Below are 23,955 nucleotides of genomic sequence, written 5' to 3'. Positions count from 1 at the left end.
GCCCTATTGTAAAAGTAAATACACATACACACACACATGTATGTATGTATATTTGTGTGTACGCATGGGTGTGTATCTGTGTATATTTTTGGTCTTGTTTCGGCATCATCATATCATCATCATCATCATCATCATCATCGTTTAACGTCCGTTTTCCATGCTAGCATGGGTTGTATGGTTCGACTGGTGTCTGGGAAGCCAGGAGGCTGCGCCAGGCTCCAGTCTGATCTGGCAGTGTTTCTATGGTGGCTGGATGCCCTTCCTAACACCAACCACTCTGTGAGTGTAGTGGGTGTTTTTTATGTGCTACCAGCACAGGGGCCAGAGGAGGCTGGCAAACGGCCATGATCGGTTCAATAGTTGTAAATGTACATTAGAGTCATATAAGCATTATTTATTTCAAATATTCTACAAAAACATGTCTGGCCATGGGGAAGTATTACCTTGCTCAGAAACAGGTGAGGGCTGATGACAGGAAGGACATCTGGGTGTAATAAATCTACCTCAATAAATTTCATCTGACCCATGCAAGTGTGGAAAAGTAGACGTTAAACCAATAATGATGATGATGTACAAAGCTCTAAAGTAGCATGGAGAGAACATTGGAATTCTAAAGGTTAATTTGATTCCCATCAAAGCCTTCTTCAGCTAAATTTCACCACAATTTGCAATTCATCACACCAGTTTGTTGTTATGGAGATTCGCTGAGACAGTAAAGTGTGTTTTTTACCTCTTTTTTTTTTTCCATTTTTAAATATTTCAATCTTTGAAAAATATATTAAAAGGATATCAGCTTTAATTTAGTATCTATTATTCAAATTTGGCCTTTCTGTCTTCTTTGCTGTTCATAACTAGACTGCATTTGGTTGCACAGTAACTGACATAATTCCCAGGATGGCAGATAATTTGTCTGTTTTTCTTGAAAGCCAAATTCACATCAGTTGATACATTTCGTTGGCATTGCATGTTTATTATATACCCCATTGACATCCAAAATGATGAGCAGAGGTAAAAGAAGACAATTCCGTCTGGTGAGTACTTTGAATTATTTTCTACTGCTTACCATTTCTAATACAACACTTTGAGATAGTAGATATGTTCTAGGATGTTTATTCAACTGTTTTCCAAATGCCATTAGATTTTAGTTGTTCTGTGAAGTTTATGAAACTGATAGCGAATAATAATACCTAATATTTTCATCATCCTTCATATATTTGTCTGATTATGAAATTATGTTCCTTATCTTATTCATCTTATATCTTTTATTTGCTTCTGTCATTGGACTGTGACTATGTTGAGGCACAGCCTTGAAGGCTTCAGTCAAGCAAATCATCCACAATACTTATGTGTCTGTTTGTTTGTTGTTTATCAAATCTAGTACTTATTCTATTGGTCTATTTTGCCTAACTATTGGTCTATTTTGACAAACAAACATTGATTGTCAAGCTGCAGCAGAATTGGGGAGGGGGTTGACAAACATAGAGACAAGGACACACACACACACACATTCTGTTAATTTCCTCGTGTTCCTTTCTGTTGAAGAGTGTAGGCTTGAAACGTAAAAGACTTTTCCATTTTCCCGAGTGTCAAACTAATACACCTGTTTGTTGTTCATTCACCTGTCTTCATCTTTTGTTTTTCTATAAATTTCAACTATATATATATATATGCATGTAATGTATGTATGTATGTGTGACCGCGTGTGTACCGTTGGCGATTTTTTTTCCTCTGTCTTCCCTTCTCTGGATCTTTCCTTCTCCTATGTTTCTGACGAAGAGCTCCGCTCGAAACGTTAAACCCTCCTTCTTCCCTTCCTTCCTGAGCATCCAATAATACTATATTTGTTCCACGTTCTCGCGTTGTTGTTTTTTTTGTGCTTTCATGTTTGGATTAACTTTATATATATATATATATGTCTTTGTATTTGATTAATGAAAGTGACGGAAGATTATATATTAACTAAATATATACATACATAGATACATACATGCATACATACATATATATATATATATATATATTATATATATATATATATATATATATATATATATATACATGCACAGACAGACAGACACACACATACACACACACACACACATCAAGCTTCCACACAGTTTCAGTCTACCAAATCTGCTCACAAGCTATTATTTGGCCTGGGACTTTAGTAGAAGACTAAAGTAGTCAAGGTGTTGTACAGTGGGTATGAACCTGAAACCATGTGGTTCCAAAGTGAGCCCCTTAACCACTCTGCCATACTTGTGCCTTTCTAAGCTAAACATTTATATTGAATTTCATTGAATACATTTCATATTTAGCATGTGTATAAGTTCTGTTACATCCATTGGCTATAAAGGTTTCATTTCTTTTACTGCTAAAAGACATCTCTGTATGAAGTATGAGTAAGGTGTTTAACCCTTTAGTATTTAAACTGACCATATCTGGCCCAAATATTCTATCTGTTTTATGTTCAAACTGACCAGATCTAACCTCTTGCACATACAATATAATGTCATTGTAAAAATAAACTATCACATCATTGAAATCTCAAAGCTATGAGATGCATGATTAATTCAAAGCTATGTGAATAAATAAGCATTACATTTGACTGAGTAATTTGAGTGTTAAAGGGCTCATAACACATGTTTGTGAGACATAAGTATTGACTGCGGAAGATCTAGAGGGGCTAGAGTATGAATTGAGTATGATCTGTTGTATGCATAATATTTATTTGCAATAAAGGCAGAAACAGTGAGCTGAGAGAAGGAGAGAGTGAAAGAGAGAGAGAGAGAGATAGGACAGAGATAGGGAGAGAGAGAGTGAAGGAGAGAGAAAGTGAGAGAGAGAGAGAGTATTTCTTTATTCACCATAAGGTTGAGAAAAAGAGGGGACAATACGGGGACAGACAAAACAAACGTTGGGGTCAGGGTATCGAATGAGACAAAACGTATGAATAAACAAACAATTAAAATATATACAATTAAATGAGAATGAGTGATTAACAAAAAATGAAGCGGAGGACGTGGTTGACCCAACAAACCACATACTCACACTGAAGACGTTGCTTTCTCCTTTTTTACATTCTCGATTAAACAGGTTCTTTCACTCGCAACATACTTGCTATATACTTCCGTCTTTTATGAAACACACTTTACGACAGGCATTTCATCTCCAGCCTTATTTTCCGTTTCATGTGGAAAACGAAAAAGTCGATTAGCTCGAGAGAGAGCAACTGGGCATCAAAGATATTAGCTGATATATGTAGGAGAGACAAATGCACTGGTATAGACATAAAATGGAATTATGAATGACGAGTGCTGAGCAGGGCTGGATTAAGACCCAATGAGGCCCTAAGCATCCCTTTTGATACCAACCTGGCTGAAACCAACTCTGGTTCTGAGTATAAATGTCTTGATTTCTTAAGTTTTGAATTAAGATCTTCCACCAAACCTTAGTCACAATTTATGTTCCTAAAACTAGCTGAATGATAACTAAGTTATTTTACTAAATTCTTTGTAAAGTAATTTTAAAGTAATTGAAAGAAACACAGAGCAACTTAAAATAAATACAGTAATGAAAGGGTTAAGAGATTTTGGTGCCTCCATATATATATATATATATATATATGTAATTCGAAATATAAACAATAATAAACCATAAAATGTTTTTATTTTTCAAAATGAAACAAAGCTACCAGTAAGATGGAAAATAATATTTATTTTTGTATACTTCCACTTTATTTATATTTGTAAAGTTTTCCACTACTTTTTTTAATGGCAAAGTCTTTGATCAGATCCTCACTATGACACCATGAACACTTCAAAATTATATTTCCAATAATATAAACCACTTTGAATATTATTTTAGTAAGTTTAAAGTAATTTTTTTGTGCCATTAACCATTTACCATTTCTGTGATGCTACCCCACCTTCCTTTGATGCTCTAAGCCAGTAGGTCCCAAAGTGAGCAGTATTGCCCCCATGGGGGCAGTTGAAAGTTCCAAGAGGGCACTGAAGAAAAGTGGAGCAATAATGGAGGTACGATTCATGTAAGAACAACAAAATAATGGGTTCATTAGGTTAAGTTTTATTTGTGAAATAGAGTTGCTTTGAATTTGCTTCAGAAAAAGGTCTATGTTTGTGATGGTTAGTTGGGGTGGGGGGCACTAGGAATGTGACCTGAGTGTCAAGGGGTTGGCAGCCCAAAAAATTTTGGAACCACTGATTTAAGCACATGCTTATTTTTCTTAATGATTTAATCCAACACTGGTGCTGAGGGGAAATGCTTTGGGCAGTGATGTTGGAAGTTACTCATAACAGAGAAATACAATGGAAGAAATGTTGAACTTAAATCTGAAGATGTTGAGCTTCACAGACAAAATGATGCTTGTGAGAGGAGCGACAGTTTACTGTATTGAAGATTGTCCAGCCTATACCACCATGGAATTTCATCCTCATAACTTAATGTCTGCTTTTTCTTGTTTGTATGGGTCAGACAAAGTTTGTTTGTGGCAGATTTTCTGTGGACAGATACCTTTCTTTTAACCTTTCTGAAAAAGATGTCATCATCTGAAAAAGATTTTCTAACTAGAAAGGATATGGCCCGGTCAGCCTGTAATGATATGCATAAGATCTAGTCATCAAATCTAAGTAGAGATTTCAAACTTAAAATCTTCAAAGCCACAGTCGAACCAATTCTACTATATGGCTCAGAAACCTGGACGTTATCAAAGAAGCTTGAGAGGCGGTTGGATGGAATTTACACTCACCTCCTTACAAGAGCTCAAAATCTCTCATGGAAGCGTCATCCAACCAAAGTACAAATATATGGGAAATTACTACCTGTATCATCTCTTGTGAAAGGTAGAAGAGTCCAGTTTGCTGGACATTGTTGTAGAGCTGAAAACGAGGTAATTTCTACTCTTCTCCTCTGGAAGCCATCTGCTAGCGATACCAGAGGGCGCACATTCTCCTACCCTGATGTAATCTCCAAGGATACAGGCATCCAGCAACAGGACCTCCGTAATGCTATAATGGACTGTGAAGTTTGGTGTAACATAGTAAATTCCATTGTCTCGACCACAGTCGAACAATGATGATTCTTTTAACCAAACCTCACCTGTTTCCAAATAAGGTAACATTTTCCCATGAAACTAGTTCTTGAAGAATATAGGACATGAATGATACTGCTTTGTATGACAATGTCATTCATTTACAACTATCATATGATGTCAACATGGGGCACCCCCCCACACACACATACACATTCACACACATGCATGCACACGCACATACACACACAAATATGATGGGCTTCTTGCAGTTTCTATCTACCATTTCCACTCACAAAGTGCCATGCAGTGGGACTGAACTGAGAACCAGTCCCACTGGTTGGGAAGCAAACTTCTTACCACACAGCCACACTTACACCAATTATATAATGTACACATATTAAATTTTAATGCTGATACTACTGCTGCTGGTGGTGATGCCAACAATTATAATAATGATTTCAAATTTTTGCCACAAGGGCAGCTTGGGGTGGGTGTGTATAAACTTGATTACATTTACCCCAGTGCGTAACTAGTACTAATTTAATTGATCCTGAAAGAATGAAAGGCAAAGTTGACTTTGGTGGAATTTGAACTCAGAACGTAGCAGCAGATGAAATATCACTAAGCCTTTTGCCTGGTGTGCTAACGATTCTGCCAACTTGCCACCTTTGCCAACAATTATAATAATCTTTTCTGATCTAGGCACAAGGCCTGAAATTTTGGGGGAGGGGGCCAGTCGATTAGATTGACCCCAGTGCGCAACTAGTTCTTAATTTATTGACCCTGAAAGTATGAAAGGCAAAGTCGACTTTGGTGGAATTTGAACTCAGAATGTAAAAGTTATAATAATGAAGGCGGTTTACGATAGACCATCATCAATCAATGAATAAAAGAATAGAATGTATATATTGCAAAGATACCTCAAACCATGATGATATTACTTTCAATTATGCCATGATGATATAAACCTTCGGTCTTACTGTCTCTGAAAGATTAACTAAAATATGGTTTTAAAGTTTTATTTCTGCATAAATATACATTTGCCAAGACATAAGGAGTGCTCTGTTTTATATTCTCTTGTCAGGTGGAAGATACAGATTAAAATAGATTAGCAGCTGACCCTGCTCTTATGTCAAAACCAGGTCAGGGAATATTTTAGGGCAGGAAATGCCAAACTATATGACTTATAACATTACAGAAATTCTCCGTATTGTTGAGAGCAGAAAGATTTTGTTTTGTGCTATCATGTATGACAAAAGATGCAAAAGAGTGTGGAAGGGTCTCACATGCATACATACATACATACATACACACATACATACATATGTACATACCTACAGACATACATACATATGTACGTACCTACGTACATACATATATGCAGACTTTGTGGAGTTAACACCAAAGATATCATCCACATCATAAGCAGTTGTCTAAAAATGTCATCATGGTATTATCTACTGATGAAGCATGATGATGTAGCTAGGCCACTCTATAATGAAATCTGTCTGAAGGATAATCATGAGGATAAAGAGATAAGAACCCACAGTATGGTAGAAGCCATAGCCACTCATAATAAAAAGGAATGCTGGTGGAATGTACCAGTGAAGACCTCAATAAAATGTAAGCACAATAGACCTGATATAATGATTTGGGATAGAGAAGAGAAACTGTGCACAGTTGTGGAAATTAGATGCTTAGCGGATGTTAACATAAAACTGAAGATCAGTGAAAAAGAGAATACCTATGCCGAACTATTGAGAAATCTGTAGTTACTGTATCCAGATTACAAGTTCAGGTTTATATCTGTAGTTATTGGGGCCATGGGATATGTAACACTCTACCTAAATACCTTTCTTGAGAAATTAAGTTTCTCAAAACCAGAAAAGAGAAAGCTAATTTGAAGACTACAGATCCAATCCATCATGGGAACTGTAAAAATCTGTAAAACTTTCCAGAAGTTTATAATTTAAATATATATGAGCATGTCTAGATATGTAACTATATGTATGAGAATACATACATAAAGCTAAACATACAAGTCTGCACATATACAAATATGTTCACTAGCTAAAACCAATGTCAAAAAAAAAAAAAATATATATATATATATATATATGTACATACATACATACATACCTACATACATATGAGGAGAGAGAGAGAGAGATGGATAGATATGTGTATGGTGAATTACATTTGTGACTGCATGTATTTTACCATGCCTGGCCAGGTCACATGCTGACTTGCAAATTAAGCCATGGTAGCAGAACCATCTCACCAGCTGCTTGATTTCTCTCTGGTTCTTGTGAGTGAGTTTAGGTGGTTGACTAATCCAGCTCTTGAGAGAAGTACTTGTCCACATGCATTGCATTTCAATTCAAGCTGGATTTCATTTCTGCAGGCTCTGTACTTGAGTCTTGCTTACAGAGCAAAATCTTCAGAGCAGTGTGGGCCACTCATTTTTGCACATAAATATCTCATCTTATCTCAACAATCTTTCTCCATGATACATCGTTTTCAGCCAATGCTTCCCCATTATCCACATCTACCCACAAAGCTTTAAGATTGCCTTTCATAATACCTTTAACCATTTAGCATTCATAATATTCTGTCAAATGCAATGCTTAATTTATTCACATTGTTTTCAATTAAACATGCATTATCTCATAGCTTTGAAATTTCTAATGATGTGATTGTATATTTTTAGAATGACATTGAAGGGTAGGTGTAACAGGCTGGATCTGGCTAGTTAGAGCATAAAGCAAGTAGCAAATGTGGGCTGGATATGGCTAGTTTAAACACTAAAGGGTTAAATCATTTCCTCAGTTTATGCTGTGGCCTTTTCCAGTGCTAAGCCATGGGTACACTGGTCAGTTGCCCAGGGCTCCAAAAGGATCCAGGAACATTATGAATCAAGTGGTCCTGTAATGATCTATGTTTGCTGTGATTTAATGTCAATGAATATATACAATAAGGCCCTGTGCATTGATTTGCCTGGGGTACCATAATATTGCAAAGGTGGCTGTTGCCATTTCTCTTTGGTTGGCTCCTCATAAAAAAAATCTATTTAGGCATCTTTCAATCTTCCATTTCTGATAACATGATCAGCCCAGCACATCTGGTTCAAAATTATTCTTTTCTCAATACTGGTGCTGCCTACTTTCTCAGGTATAACAGTATCAGGTATACAAGAGGACCACCTGGTGTTCAGGGTGCATCAGATACAGTTCTGATTAAACCTCTCCTGCTGCTGCTGCTGCTGCTGCTGCTACATACATAAACACATACATGCATGCACACACGTCCCCAAAGACAAAGAGATAAGAACCTACAGTATGGTAGAAGCCACAGCCACTCATAATAAAAAGGTGTACTGTTGGAATGTTCCTGTGAAGACTCAATAAAATGTAAGCACAACAGACCTGATATAATGATTTGGGATAGAGAAGAGAAACTGTGTACTGTTGTGGAAATTAGCTGCCCAGCAAATGTTAACATAAAGCTGAAGATCAGTGAAAAAGAGAACACCGATGCTGAACTATTGAGAAATCTGCAGTTACTCTATCCAGGTTACGAGTTCAGGTTTATATCTGTAGTTATTGAGGCCATGGGATATGTAACACACTACCTAAATACCTTTCTTGAGAAATTAGGCTTCTCAAAACCAGAAAGGATAAAGCTAATTCAAAGACTACAGATCCAATCCATCATAAGAACTGTAAAGAATCTGTAAAACTTTCCAGAAGTTTATAATTTAAATATATGTAAGCATGTCTAGATGTGCAGTTATATGTGGGAGAATACATACATAAAGCAAAACATACAAATCTGCACATATACAAATAATACAAACAAAAATACCCTGTTGTTGATGTTGAAATTCCAATGAATTGGGTCTAGGTTAGAAACTGGCTCTTTCTCTATTGGCAAGAAATCTTGAAATAAAACTGAACAATGACATACATACATCTGTTATGGAATACATTCATAAACACCAACTCAAGGAATACTAGTGGAATATTCCCATCAAAACGTCTGTCAAATGTATACATAACAGGCTGGATATTGTTGTTTGGGACAGAGGGGCAAAGGTATGTACCATCATAGAGGTTAGCTGCCCTGCAGATATATATCTCTTTAAAAATCAAAGAAAAAGAGGATATTTATGGATAACTGCTTTGAAATCTCCAGTTTCTATATCCAGACTATGAATTCATATTCATAGCAATAATAATTGGAGCACTAGGTTTTGTTAGTAAATGTTTAAAGGAGAATCTAGATAAACTGGGATTTTCAGAAAGAGAAATCGACCGGATGATTTGTACAATCCAAGTGCAATCTGTGAGTGGAACAGTGAAAAATGCAAGACTTTTCTCAAGTTCCAAATGGGAATTTGTTTGAGTTAACTACATCCCAAAGATGGAGACTTGTATCTTTGCTGGAAACTGGCTCCCTCCTCAGTGGAAGATTTATAACAATTATAAAATAGAAGAGACATACATATGACATTCTTCAGCATAGTTTGCCATGTACCAAAATTCCACACACAATGTATTTGTGAACCTGTGATGTTTATAGTGGAAGATACTTGTTCAAGATGCATATGGAGTATGATAGCTTGGTGAAGAAGTTCCAGGTGATCCAAGTAGAAGGATTTTGTGCAAATGGAAGACCGAGGAAGACTTGTGGAAGAAGTAGTTAAAGTGAATCTCAGTCTGATGGTGGAGATGTCAAAGGGCTGTAACAAGTAGCAAGGTACTGGACTGGGGGACATTTGTCCAACCCATGTAGAAATGGGGAAAACATCATGACATGCTGCTGATATAGGAGTGTATGTACATGTGTGTGTCTGTGCATTTATGTGGGAATAAGTTTTTTAAGTGGGTAAGCTCAGGGCCGGATTAAGACCCATCGAGGCCCTAAGCACTTAAAAGATTTTGGTGCCCTATAAAAGATTATGTAATTCAAAATATAAGCAATAACAAACCATAAAATAAATTTGTATTTTTTAAAACAAAACAAATCAGTAGAGGGAAAATAATGTTTATTTTTGTATCTCTTTTCTCTTTTGCGCCCTTTTAAAGCCTAGCCAGGCTCATGTGTCCAGTTTCCCGGTTTCAATGGTATATATGTTCCCCAGCTGCACGGGACGCCAGTCCATCGCAGCGTTACTCATCTTTGCCAGCTGAGTGGACTGGAGCAACGTGAAATGAAGTGTTTTGCTCAAGAACACGTGTTGCCCAATCCAGGAATCGAAACCATAATCTTACAATCATGATGCTGACACCCTAACCACTAAGCCATGCACCTCCACTTATTTTTGTATACTTCCACTTTATTTATATTTGAAAAGTTTCCTCCTTCTTTTTTGAATTGCAAAGTCTTTGATCAGATCCTCGAAATTAATCTTAAGCAACACATCTGCATCTATACTTAGTAGAGATAAAGGCATCCTGAATATTATTTTAGAAAGTTTAAAGTGATTTCTTTTGTGCCGTAAACCATCTACCATTTCTGTGGTGCTCCCATTCCCTTGATGCCCTAAGCACATGCTTATTTTGCTTAATGGTTAATCCAGCGCTGGGTAAGCTACTGGATTGCATGTAGCAGTGAGACGGACTCAGTTTAAATGAATCAGTTTTTAATCTTCTGGATGCTGGAAAGAAACTTACTCAAAAAGCTTATAACTATGCAACATTTGGAAAAGCAGATCTGTTGCTATTTTAAAATTTTGACTTTTAAAGCTGATCATTGTTTTTGCTTCATAACATTTAAAAACAAAATTTGTATCAAATTAGAAAGATTAGTAAAGTTAATTTGTAATGATGTGAGGGAAGAAATAAATGCAAATAAATGTTTTTATTTTCCTTGTTTTTGCACCGACCTTACTGCTACTCAGCTTCTATCCTCAAACCATCACTTCCACAAAATTTTAACGTGTAATTATAACTATTTCTATTTGTGGGTGCTTGAGATATTTTACCTATCTACTTTTCTCTCATCTTCCATCTTTTTACAATACTTTAGCCTATCGTCCTAATTGTATCTTATTTTGCAATTATTTAAAGGATGTATCAATTTTATTTTCTGTTCAACTTTCTGATCCTTCTCCTCAATTTCTTGGTTCTCACCCTATTGTTTAGTCATCTCTTACTTCACCATATCAGTTAATCACTTTCAAGTTTCTACGTATCCTTTCCTTACACAGACCAACTAGCTCGATAAACCAGTTAACATTTACATATTATACATATACATACACGAAGTGGTGAATTAGATACAACAAAACACCTAGGTCAGCTTGTTATATCTTGCATACCAATAGCAGTCTGTGGTACATTTTGAACTTCATTAAAGATCAATTATGGTAGAATAATTTTTTTAAAAAATGTATTTACCTAAGGAAAAAAAACAAAAAAAAACAGACAGTAATCATACCCCTCTTCGGGCACTCATTTTTGACTGGAAGACAGGTATAGCCAGTACAAGTTAATATAATTCATACTTAATCTGAATTGTTAGTAATCTACCCATGGGCAGACAAGCAATTCTGGAGAAGAATTAGGGAAGGGCTCAATACTGTATTGCGAGGGCGACTCACAATATAGATGGCTGCATGAAGAGATGAGGCTATCGAGTAAGTTTATTTTAGGTTCAGTGGAGCAGAAGAAATTGTAGTAGTAGTAATAGTAGGTAATAAATATGCTGCTCGACAGGGGATCAAAAGCTGAACAGTTTATTGATGAAGGCTTGTTTACGAAGCAGTCGGCCCTTTTATAGATGGGAATAGCTTAAAATATGAGTACGCACATAATAAGAGAGTGCCCTGGTATATTGATTTCAAATTTTGACACAAGGCCAGCAATTTCGGAGTAGGAGGGGTTAGCCGATTACATCGACCCCTGTGTTCAACTGATACTTATTTTATCGCCCCACGAAATGATGAAAGGCGAAGTCAACATCGGCGTAATTTGAACTCAGAACGTAAAACGGACGAACTGTCATTAAACATTTTGCCTGTCATGCTAACAATTCTGTCTGCTCGCCGCCTTTGAATTCCCTAGTATATTACTGGTACTTCATAGAAGAAAGAAAAGCCAAATGAATTTCAGAAGCAAAAATACAAAACATTATACTCAAGTATAGCTGTTTTTACTGACTCGGAAAAATTTTTTAAATAAAAGTAACTATGAGAAATGCTAATTGCTGAGAACTGAATTAAATTAAAACCCTTTGTAGCTGTCGGTATTACTTCCCCCATTCTCCCATTCTCCCTCAGTACTGCCACCATCACTATTATCATTATCATCGCCAACACCCTCATTGACATCATCGCTTACACCATCATCATCATGATCATCACGATCACCATTATTTGTTACGGTCGTTACTGAGATCGTCGCCGCCACCTGTAGTCAGTAAACACACTCCCTCCATTCATACTACCACCACCACCACCACCGCTACCATCACCACCGTCGTCTTCCTCCGCCGCCATCTTCCGCTGCTGCAACCATCACCATCAACAACAACATCATCATCATCATCACAGCAGCCGCCGCCCGGGCACGCTCCCAGAATGCAACTCTCTTCTCGCTAGAGAGTCATATTTACATGTGTAAATAAAGGACATGCTCTTCTCCTAAAGCATTTTTGGTCACCCCTCTCTCTCTTCTCATCTCATCTGGTGCGACTCATGTACTTTACCCCGTACATGATCAGTGATTGAACCTGCCGAAGGAAAAATGTACCGTTAAGGACAGAAGGAAACCGAAACCACACAAAAAAAAAAAAAAATTACCGAAAAATTTAGGGGGCCAACTTTTTACTTAGGCGTAAAGCATCGGGGATATTAAATATTGATTTCATATCTATTCAAAACAAAAATCGACGAGGAAAAACTATATTTCCTGCTGTTTGTTTGTAAAGGCGGCGCCGAAGCTCTACTGAAATATTTTGACTACGAAAACGATAAGAATCCTTGCCTGATATCTTTTTTTTTTTCTTCTTCCTTGTTTCTTCTATTTTCTTTACCTTTTTCTTCCCTCAACATGGCGACCCAGAGTGTGAATGTCAGCCTTGATGATATAGATCTCTCTAGTCTTCGAGTAAGTACCCCGACGTTTATTATATTTATTAGATCACCTGCTTTATAATTATAGACGTTTCTTTCGTTTTTGTTTTTCTTCATACCCTTCCCATTTTTTTTTCTTCTCTTCTTTTGCCATGTCTGACTGTCTCTATGTCTCTCCTACCATCGCATTTTTGTTTTCTTTTTCTTTTTCATTATAATGACCGATTTCTTTACACTTCTCTCTAACACATTTCGTATATATATATATATATATATATATATATATACATATACATACATATATGTGTGTGTGATCACCAGTCATTCAACCTGCTAAGATAATGCAGTCTTAGATACAATATATCTGAATAAAAGACAGGGTGGTTACAACTAGAATGTATTTGCTCGTGTCTATTCAATCGGGACTGACTTGGAATCTATATAAATAACACGAACAAACACAGTACTCAGTGCTCAGGCACTCATTTTTTTTTTTCTGTCTGCTGTCTTATCTATTCTATCGCTAGTTCTCTCTGTCTTCATTATTTCTCACCCACCCCTATGTCGGTTTCGTCTTTCTCTTACTCTCTTTCTCTCTCAATCGCTATCTTTGTCTGTCTCCTTCTCTTTCTGCCTATCTCATGGCAGTCACACTACAAACCACAACCATCACCACTACCATCATCCTCATCATCATTTCCATCATCCTCATCATCATGATCATCATAGTCATCACACACGGTTTTGTCTTCTGTCTCGTACAACAAACAGCAACCTAGCATCACAGCAAACGACACCATGTCATCCATAAACAGACAAATAGTTTTTTTTTTAATTACCAATTTCTATGGCTTGACTCCCCATATCCTCACACAAAGTTCTTTGTTTATCGTTTTTTCTTAAGAACCGAATTAATTTAAATAGAACGCACGCACGCACAATCAATTTGTTGTGTCTTATTGATAGGTGTACAAACAACACACACACACACATATATATATAATTGTAATACATATGTATAATTGTAATATATAATTATGTCTATATACATATAAAATTGTATAAATTGTATGCATATATAAATACATGCACATATACGGCTGTATATAATATATAATATATTATAGATATATATATGTAATATATAAACACATACATACATTATCTGTCTATCTATCTATCCATCTATTTATCTATCAACACATACATACACATATATATATATCTATATGCATGTTTGATTCCATCCACATTTAGCAACCGCTACTACCAACCCTAAAACTACACACAAATACAGTAATATTTAAAATACTAATAATTTAGGGAGCTGTAAATATATTTTGAATCAGATTAGGTTTATCCCTGATTTTCCCCTGTTCTGTCCAGATGTAACCACGTTCCCGATTCTTTATCTATTTGGGAGCTGAGTGTGGCAACAAGGGTTTCTTTCTTTTTTTTTTTCCTTTTTAGTATGTACCATAGAAATAAACGACTTAGTTATGAGCCACAGGCAGAATCAGTTGGTATGTGGTGGTCGATCGACCGGTTAAAAATAGCAGTCAAATTAAATCTTTCACAAATTCAGATCCCCATAGCAAAAGAGTACATTGTCTAATTAGCAAATCCCCTAAGAAGACAAGATGGTCATAACTGGCGTGTTTTTGAGCACAATTCTGCCGGATAAGAGTCTACCTAGGGCTTAACAGCAACTACTTTAGTATAACATTTTCGAAGCTGTATTTGAAGTAGTTCCTCTCCCACCTCGGCATCTTTCAGAAATGATGTTATTACATGTTATTAGCATGGAATTATCGCTTCTATTTCTACATACATACACGTCTTCATCGCATCCCAGTTGTATATATATATATATATATATATATATATATATAGTAAAGCCTTTCGTATCACAACTAATAAATAAATATGACTGTATTATGCAGTAAAAGCTTATTAATATTTACACATTTTCCATATATACACACACATATACACACGCACATAACTTACATATTTTAACAGTTCCTATAATTTTTTGTGATATTTTAAAATAATTTCTTGATTTAATTTTCAGGATCCAGCTGGAATATTCGATCTGATTGAAGTAGTAGGAAATGGTACCTATGGCCAAGTTTATAAGGTAAAGAGAAATAAACCCCAAATAGACAAATAACAACAATAATTATGGGACAGTAATGTCTAAACTTTTTTTTTTTTGCTTCTAAAATTAAAATATTTCATAGAAGTGATTCACCAAAATAGTCAATATAATTATACTCTCTGTGCATTTAGCCATTTCCCTTCATTGGTATGTGGATATATTTTATAATTAAGATATTTTTTTACCAACTTAAGCAGTGTTTTTTTGTGGGTGGGAATGAAACTGGAAACAATAACAAGGTTTTTTTAATCAAAAGTGTCTATTGACTTCCATAAAAGATTATGCATATATTGCTCCTTATCAGCTGGGATTATAATCCGAAAGGGGCTGGTTATAGTGTATGTTTTTGATGAGGTGTGTGAGTATATGAACATACACACCTGTATGTGTGTGTGTATATATATATATATATATATATTTATAGAATGATAATAAATGCATGTATAATGTCATGTATATACGTATCGTATATATATGTAAGCATATGTATGTATACATATGCTTCATATTGATGTGTGTGTATATATATATATATATTATATATATATATATATATATATATATGTATATATATATACACGCACACATATATATATGCATGTATGCAATATATACATATATGTTACATATATGCATATTGAGAACACTCCTAAAAGAGTTTTGAATGAGAGAGAGTGAGTCGTTATCATAATATTATTTTCGGAGCCAACATTGGTTAGCCTTACCTCTATCTGTCTCACCTATCTCTTCTACTATACTGCTTCTCTTTATTTGGAATAACAGTGATGCTGAAAAATCTTCCAGACATATCTTCCTTCTATCCAGCCCTCCCCCTCCCCTCGCTACCATCACCATCGCCATCTTTAACCTCCCCCCTCTCCGTATTATCTGCACCAGAATCACTCTCCCCATTACACACCCTTGCTCAATTCAGATGGCTTCCCTCACCGATTAAGGCCATGGCCCTTCGTCTCTGGACACCAACCCTATACCGTTTTCCTTTTAACCGCCATCATCATCATCAACAACAGCAGCAGCAGCACCGTTGTCTTTTAGTTCTGTTTTCCGGTAGTCGGAAGTCGATAGAACAAGTACCAGTTTATATAGAGAATGTAAAAAAAAAAAAAAAATGAAAATAGAAGAAATTAAAAATAATTTAAATGATAAATCGATCGCCTATATTCCTCTTTCCTAGTACCTTCTTTGCAGTTTCTAGTTCCTGTGAGGTTTGATGCAAAGGAATCAAGTTGTTTCTAGTCGTCATCATCATCATCATCGACAATCCTTCTGCTACAGACACCTTGATTGCTAGCTAGCTTAGGCATCTTTCTTTCCACCATCCAACTAGTCCCCCCCCCACTCCCGCTTCCATCACACCACCAACACCGTCTCCACTATAATAAGCATGCTGCTTTATTTGGGTCTATTATTTAGGCTCTAGCCTCCTTTCGTAACCCACCTCCCTTTCTTTCACTCCCAAACATTTTCTTATCCAACCCTCCCCACCTCTCCCTCCTTCCATTTAATTCCTGTAGCTCGAGACCATTTTTTTTTTTTTACAAAAAAATGTTTTATTTATATGATGCTACTGGTTTCTGGTCTTGAGATTCACGCCCTTCCCCCAAATTCATCTCAGCCACATGAAGACGTGTGTATATATAGGGTGTGCATATATGTATTAAGTACGTGTATATATGTATGTGTATGTATATATATATATATATGTTTGCGTGTATGTGTACACATATATATATATATATGTTTGTATGTGTGTGTATATATATATATGTATGTTTGTGGATGTGTGTGTGTGTATATATATATGTGTGTGTGTGCACGTAGTATATATATATGTAGGTATGTGTATATATGCATGTGTGTGTATATGTATGTGTAAATATCTTGGAAAGACTGCAGTCATTCCGGCACGCCATTGTTGCACCTTCGTGGGATAGTTGTTTTGTTATTGGCTTAGGTTATAAATAATACTTCGAAATAGTGTATAATTTTTATAGATATTTTTTTCGTTTTGGTTTCTTCCCCACCTCATTTTCTCTGTAATTTTTTTCCTTTATTTTAAACGGTTATTGCTATATTTTAAAGGATCGGATTGTAATTAACATTTTGCAAGTGTCCGTGTTGACAAATACTCGTTCATACACACGCACACACGTATATATATATATATATATATATATATATATATATATAAGCTTGTGCATTCTAGACGATTATATATTTGCAATATATTTAGCCCCCATCTCTTGTTCTGATCTTGTCTGTCTTCTCATTTTTATCATTCTCATTCGTATGACAGTAACATGATTATAGCAACCGACTCGTGTATCCCTAATGTTTCTACCGATCTGTGTCTACACACAGATTTGTGTCTGTGTGTGTGTATATATATATATATATATATATATATATATATATATATATATATAGTAAATAATTCAACACCACCCTCTCTCCCTCTCTAATATGGCGTGAGGCACTGAGCCCATCTGATATATTCTCTCTCAGAGTTCTTCCTCTCTTAAAGCGTATTTTTTTAATATATATATATAGCTTAGAAACGTTTATGTCTGGAAATTTTTCTCATACTATTTTTGTCTATAATTTTACACACACACACACACATATATATATGTGTTAATATTTCCCCGTATACGCCTTTAAAATCTAAACATATTTAATAATAAATAACCATCTGATTTAATTATCACCAATTATATATATATACATATATATGTCACATTTTGGTTCTGCACCTATATAGCACGCATTACACACGCACACATACATAGTAGGGGTATGATTGTATATTTCGTGAGGAATTCTTAATAATCTGTAGATGCTGTGTTTCCGGTAGAATTATATTAGCAGCAGCAATAATACCTTCATCAAATATTTATTTTAGTAAACTTCGCTTCTCTTAACACCAGTACTTGATTATTCTTACGTATTTATTTTAAAACTGGTTAATCTGCTGTTGTGTTTAGTTTACGTAGTCTTTAGGTTTTAATTAGTTATTTAATTATGGAAGTGTATTACAAAAAAACGTTAGAAAAAAATTTCGTGAAGAATTAAGGTATGTTAAAGAAAGTCATTCCAGAGACAGGAAGTGGTACATCAGCTACTTCCTGTTGGATGAGAATGGTAAGAATCTCAAAATAAGAACATTGAATTATTCCTGCCAACAGTTTCAGGATATTATTTATCATTAGGGGCTTGTTGTCTGTTGAAAAAATAAAATGTTTTAAAAAAATTTACTGTTATAACGAAACTATCGAAACCTCAACCGTCTTTTTAGCTGACTTCCTGTCTCTTGTAGCTGCTTCCCTCTACAGTTCTCTATTTTTTTCTTTCTTCACGACTCCCTCAACCTGATTCTTTCTTCTTTCATTCGACTTCATATTTTCATCACTGGTTTCCTTTCTTCTACATCTATTTACTACTATGCGAACGGTTTTCTAATTTTTGGCTTAAACATTACGAACGTCTGTTTCGCATCTAATAATTTTAGGAAATCGCCTGCATCCTTTAGTAAAATGACAATTCCTTAATTTTCTATAATCGTCATATGATTTAAATGTATTCAGTCGAAGTTGCTCACGACACAAATGACGACCATAATCTTTTCTACATATTTTACTGGGGTGATTTTTCAGCTCTTTTCACCTACTTCCTTTAGTGATTCCAAGTTTTACAAGATTTTTTAACAAGAAAGCTACTTAAGTTTTTTTTTTTTTTTATACTTCATCTTACGCAGTACGTTTTGTTTCATGTAGAATAACAGTTGAATTATAATCATAACTAAATTTCTAGATTGAAATTATAGAGTAGAAAGTCAACCTCAGTTTCCTCTAAATTGTCAACTAATTTGGGGATAAAGTTTTTTTCATGTATATTATATATGATCTTTAGAGTGTGCAGGGGTGATGTTTTCTCCATGAAACTCATCATCATCATCTAACGCCTATGTTCCACGCTGGCATAATAGCAAATACTAGAAATAATATTGGTTGCACTACTGATAAGGTACTACTCAAACAATAGAAGTGTTGCTGTGGACTATTCAAAGACACAGGGCATATTTATAGAACATGGAATTATGTACAGAATCTTCAAAATGTGAGGGTATTGGATATCATCACCACCACCACCACCACCATCATCATCATACGCTCACTTTCCTATGTTTGTATGAGTCAGACGAAATTTGTCGAGACAGATTTTCTATGGCTGGATGCCCTTCTTTTTGTTGACCCTTACCTGTTTCTAAGCAAGGTAATATTTCCCTATGGCCAGACATGCTTCTCATGGGAGACTGGAAACAAGCATTACTTGAATGATGATGATATTCGTTTACAACTGTCTCGTAATGTTTAGACAAAGGTACACACACATACACATGCTGATATATGAATCATAGGTTTCTTTCATTTTCTGTCTACCAAATTTGCTCAAAAAACTTTTGTTGACCCTGGGGCTATTGCAGAAAACACTTGCCCAAGGTACAATGCAGTAGGACTGAACCCAAGATCATTTGGTTGAGAAGCAACTTCTTAAAGACACAGCCACACCTGCACCTCTCTTGATAACATTATCTATAGAATACATAAGGTGGTGAGCTGGCAGAATCATTAGCACACTGGATGAAATGCTTTGAAGTATTTTATCTGCCGCTACATTCTGAGATCAAATTCTGCCACAGTCAACTTTACCTTTCATCCTTTCGGGGTTGATAAATTAAGTATCAGTGAATCACTGGGACTGATGTAATCAACTAGTTCCCTCAAATTTCAAGCTTAGTGCCTATGAGTAGTAGGATTATCTATAGAATATTTATGGCAGTGAGCTGGCAGAATCATTAACATACTGGGCTAAATGCTTAGCGGTATTTCGTTTGTCTTTACTTTCTGAGTTCAAATTCCACTGTGGTTGTTTTTTGCTCTTCATTCTTTCAGGGGCTGGTAAAATAAGTAACAGTTGAGCACTGGCGTTGATGTAATTGACTAGGCTTTGCCTTTGAAATTGCTGGCCTTGTGCCAAAATTTGAAACCATTTTTTATAGAATACCATTACTCTTTTATTTGTTTCAGTCATTTGACTGTGGCCATGCTGGAGCACTGCCTTTAGTCGAACAAATCAACTCCAGGACTTATTCTTTGTAAGCCTGCTACTTATTCTGTCGGTGTCTTTTGCTGAACTGCTAAGTTACAGGGACATAAATACATCAGCATCAGTTGTCAAGCGATGTTGGGGGTACAAACACACACACACACACATACTCACATATACGACAGGCTTCTTTCAGTTTCCGTCTACCAAATCCACTCACAAGGCTTTGGTTGACCCATGGCTATAGCAGAAGACACTTGCCCAAGGTGCCACAGAGTAGGACTGAACCCGGAACCATGTGGTTTGTATGCAAGCTACTTACCACACAGCCACTCCTGCGCCTATATCCATTGTTTATTCTAAACTACTAAGATGCTCCTCATTTTGTAAAGTTCCATTAATTAGTTCTATCTCATTGCAGATCTATGATCAATCTCTGCCTCAGTTCACTATACATTTCTATCACTATCCATTGCAGGATTCTCTTTGTGGTCACTGGACTGCATAGAATTAGGAACTGAATCATACCTGTCCTTACAGAATGGACATATTGGATAATATAGTTGTAGATATAGGTACAGGTGTGGCTGTGTGATTAAGAAGCTTGCTTTGCAACCATGTGGTTTTGGGTTCAGTCCTACTGTGCGGTGCCTTGGGCAAGTGTCATTTACTATAGCTCCCACAATACCTTGTGAGTGGATTTGGTCGACAGAAACTGTGTGGATGTCTGTTGTTATATATATATATATATATATATGAATATATATATGAATAAACAGTAGAGCAAGTTTCCACATCAAAGTGGCAGGTGAATGTTACTACTAGTTTAACCCCAGGCAGATTATCTGCCAGCTGGTTTTCGATGTGGAGAATCTGCCTGGGGTTAAACTAGTCGTGACTTTCACCTGCCACTTTGATGTGACAACTCGCTTTACTGTTCAGTATACATTACTACTCTATCTCTTCTCGAGATTTTATAACTGTAGATATATATATATATATATATATATATATATATAGAGAGAGAGAGAATGAGTGGTTTAGTTCACTTGTGATCTAAATGAATAGGTACGTTGGGTAAGTGCTATAGTTGGTCGACCATTAGGTTCCAAGATCACAGCTAAGGCTGGATCTAGGGATCTGTGTTAGGGTTCTGTTATAGCATGTATATATTATATTAGAGGAAAAATTAAAACCAAGGCAGAACGAGTATCTCAAGTCATTTAGAATAATTTAATTTGGGTAAGGTGAATTTGAAGCCCTACGGCCGTTTCTGGGATAACCCTAGTGGTTGGTTAGCATGTCCGTGCATTGGGTATTCCATCATCAGAGACAAGGTATGAATATTTTAGATGGAGAAAATTTACAGTTTACAAGGAGTAAAATTCACAGTTTATAAGGAATAAAATAGAAGAATAAAGAGTAAAAAGTAGTTAGAAGAATATAGGCAAGGGAATAATGTTTACAACTCATCTTTTTCCAGAGGATATGGATGTTAGTTGGTACTTCCATGAAGTCTAAAATATTCATACCTTGTCTCTGATGACGGAATACCCAGTGCATGGACATGCTAACCAACCACTTGGGTTATCCCAGAAACTGCTGTAAGACTTCAAATTCACCTTACTCTAATTAAATTTTTCTAAATGGCTTGAGATACTTGTTCTGCCTCGGTTTTAATTTTCCTCTAATATAATATATATATATATATATATATAGGCGCAGGAGTGGCTGTGTAGTAAGTAGCTTGCTTATTAACCACATGGTTCCGGGTTCATTCCCCCTGTGTGGCACTTTAGGCAAGTGTCTTCTACTATAGCTTCGGGCCAACCAAAGGCTTGTGAGTGGATTTGGTTGAGGGAAACTGACAGAAGCCTGTCATATATATGTATATATATATATATATATATGAGTATGTGTGTGTCTGTGTTTGTCCCCCCAACATCGCTTGACAATCTATGCTGGGGTGTTTACGTCCCTGTAACTTAGCGGTTTGGTAGAAGAGTCCAATAGGCTTCCAAAGATAAGTCCTGAGGTCGATTTGCTCGACTAAAGGCGGTGCTCCAGCATGGCTGCAGTCAAATGACTGAAACGAGTAAAGAGTGTATATATATATATATATATATATATATGTGTGTGTATGTGTCTTAGTGTTTATGCTTACCCTCTTTGACAATTGTTGTTGGTTTATTGATGTCTCTGTAACTTAACAGTTTGGCAAAAAAGATGGTTAAAATAAGTAGCAGACTTCAAAAAATAAGTACTCCAGTTGGCTTATTTGACTAAACTCTTCAAGGCATTGCCTCAGCATGGCTGCAGATGAGTCACTGAAATGAATAAGAAGGAAAAAAAAGAAGCATTTAAAAAAATGGTTCAGTCATAATTGGAATACCTTCAGTTATAAATCTCCTTAAGGCAGCAAATTGGCATAGTTGTTAGAGTGTCTGTCCACATGTTTTATGGTATCCTGACTCTCTCTGCTATGAGTTCAAATTCTGTTGAAATTGAGTCTTTGGTCACTCACTTTATCTCTTGCTTAGATTCAACTGTGTGAAAGGTCTATGAAAGGTACATTTGCATCAGGGGCCCCCCATCTTTTCCTTTCACCAGCATTTTGTGGGCTCAAGAAGATAATGTAGGTCTTCTTGATCAGTAGTATCATTAAATAGTAATAATACATTTCTGTTCAACTTATGTGACTCATTTTCATTGTCATCGTTCATCATTGTCATCATTCATCATTGTCATCATCATTGTCATCATTCATCATCATCATTTAAGATCGGTTTCCCGTTATAGTATGGGTTGGACAGTTTGACAGGATTTGATGAGTTGCAGAGTTTCATCAAATTCCAATGTCAGCTTTGGCATGGTTTCTATGGCTAGATGCCCTTCGTAATAACAACCATTTTGCAGAATGTACTGGATGCTATTTTTCAAGCAACCAGCACTAGTGAGGGTCAAGAGGTTAACATATGTTAGAGGGAAAGTGCAGGTGTCTTACTCTAGAGAAGGTACATGGCTATCTCACATTATATTAGGGTAAGTGTGGAGGCACAATGGTCCAATGGTTAGGGCAGTGGACTCACAGTTGTGGGATTACAGTTTCTATTCCCAAACCAGGCGTTGTAAGTGTTTATTGAACAAAAACACCTAAAGCTCCCTGAGGCTCCAGCAGGGTGGGGGTGTGGCAAACCCTGCTGTACTCTTTCACCACAACTTTCTCTCACTCTTTCTTCCTGTTTCTGCTGTACCTGTGTTTCAAAGGGCCAACCTTGTCACACTCTCTGTTATGCTGAATCTCCCCGAGAACTACATTAAGTGTACACATGTCTGTGGAGTGCTCAGCCACTTGCACGTTAATTTCACGAGCAGGCTGTTCCGTTGATTGGATCAACTGGAACCATCGTCGTCGTAACCGATGGAGTGCCACGACGATTAGGGTGAGTGAGAGTCACTGGGAATAATGATGGTGTGCCAGAACAAACCCACAAGGAGCAAGAAGATAAGGATAAGTGAAGATACAAATGGTGAATC

At 36.2% G+C, this 23,955-nt stretch overlaps 1 protein-coding gene across 11 annotated transcripts in view; it reads left to right on the top strand.

Moving 5' to 3' along the window:
* The first annotated feature begins 923 nt into the window (after positions 1-923).
* LOC115216522 (misshapen-like kinase 1) overlaps positions 924-23,955 on the top strand; it is an 835,290-nt gene continuing 812,258 nt past the window's right edge. For 8 of the 11 annotated variants that reach the window (XM_029785970.2, XM_029785969.2, XM_029785965.2 and 5 more), the window contains exons 1-2: positions 12,609-13,164; positions 15,205-15,270. In XM_029785970.2, the coding sequence (XP_029641830.1) occupies positions 13,108-13,164; positions 15,205-15,270 (123 nt within the window). In that variant the 5' untranslated portion in view covers positions 12,609-13,107. Of the gene's footprint in view, positions 1,032-12,607; positions 13,165-15,204; positions 15,271-23,955 lie in introns of those variants that run through there. The other 3 variants (XM_036506597.1, XM_029785961.2, XM_029785962.2) reach the window with 2 other exon arrangements.

This window comes from Octopus sinensis, linkage group LG10, assembly GCF_006345805.1.
Source record: "Octopus sinensis linkage group LG10, ASM634580v1, whole genome shotgun sequence".
NCBI classification, from domain to species: Eukaryota; Metazoa; Mollusca; class Cephalopoda; order Octopoda; family Octopodidae; genus Octopus; species Octopus sinensis.
Note: the sequence above shows the minus strand (reverse complement) of the source record. Positions and strands in the feature narration are given on the sequence as shown.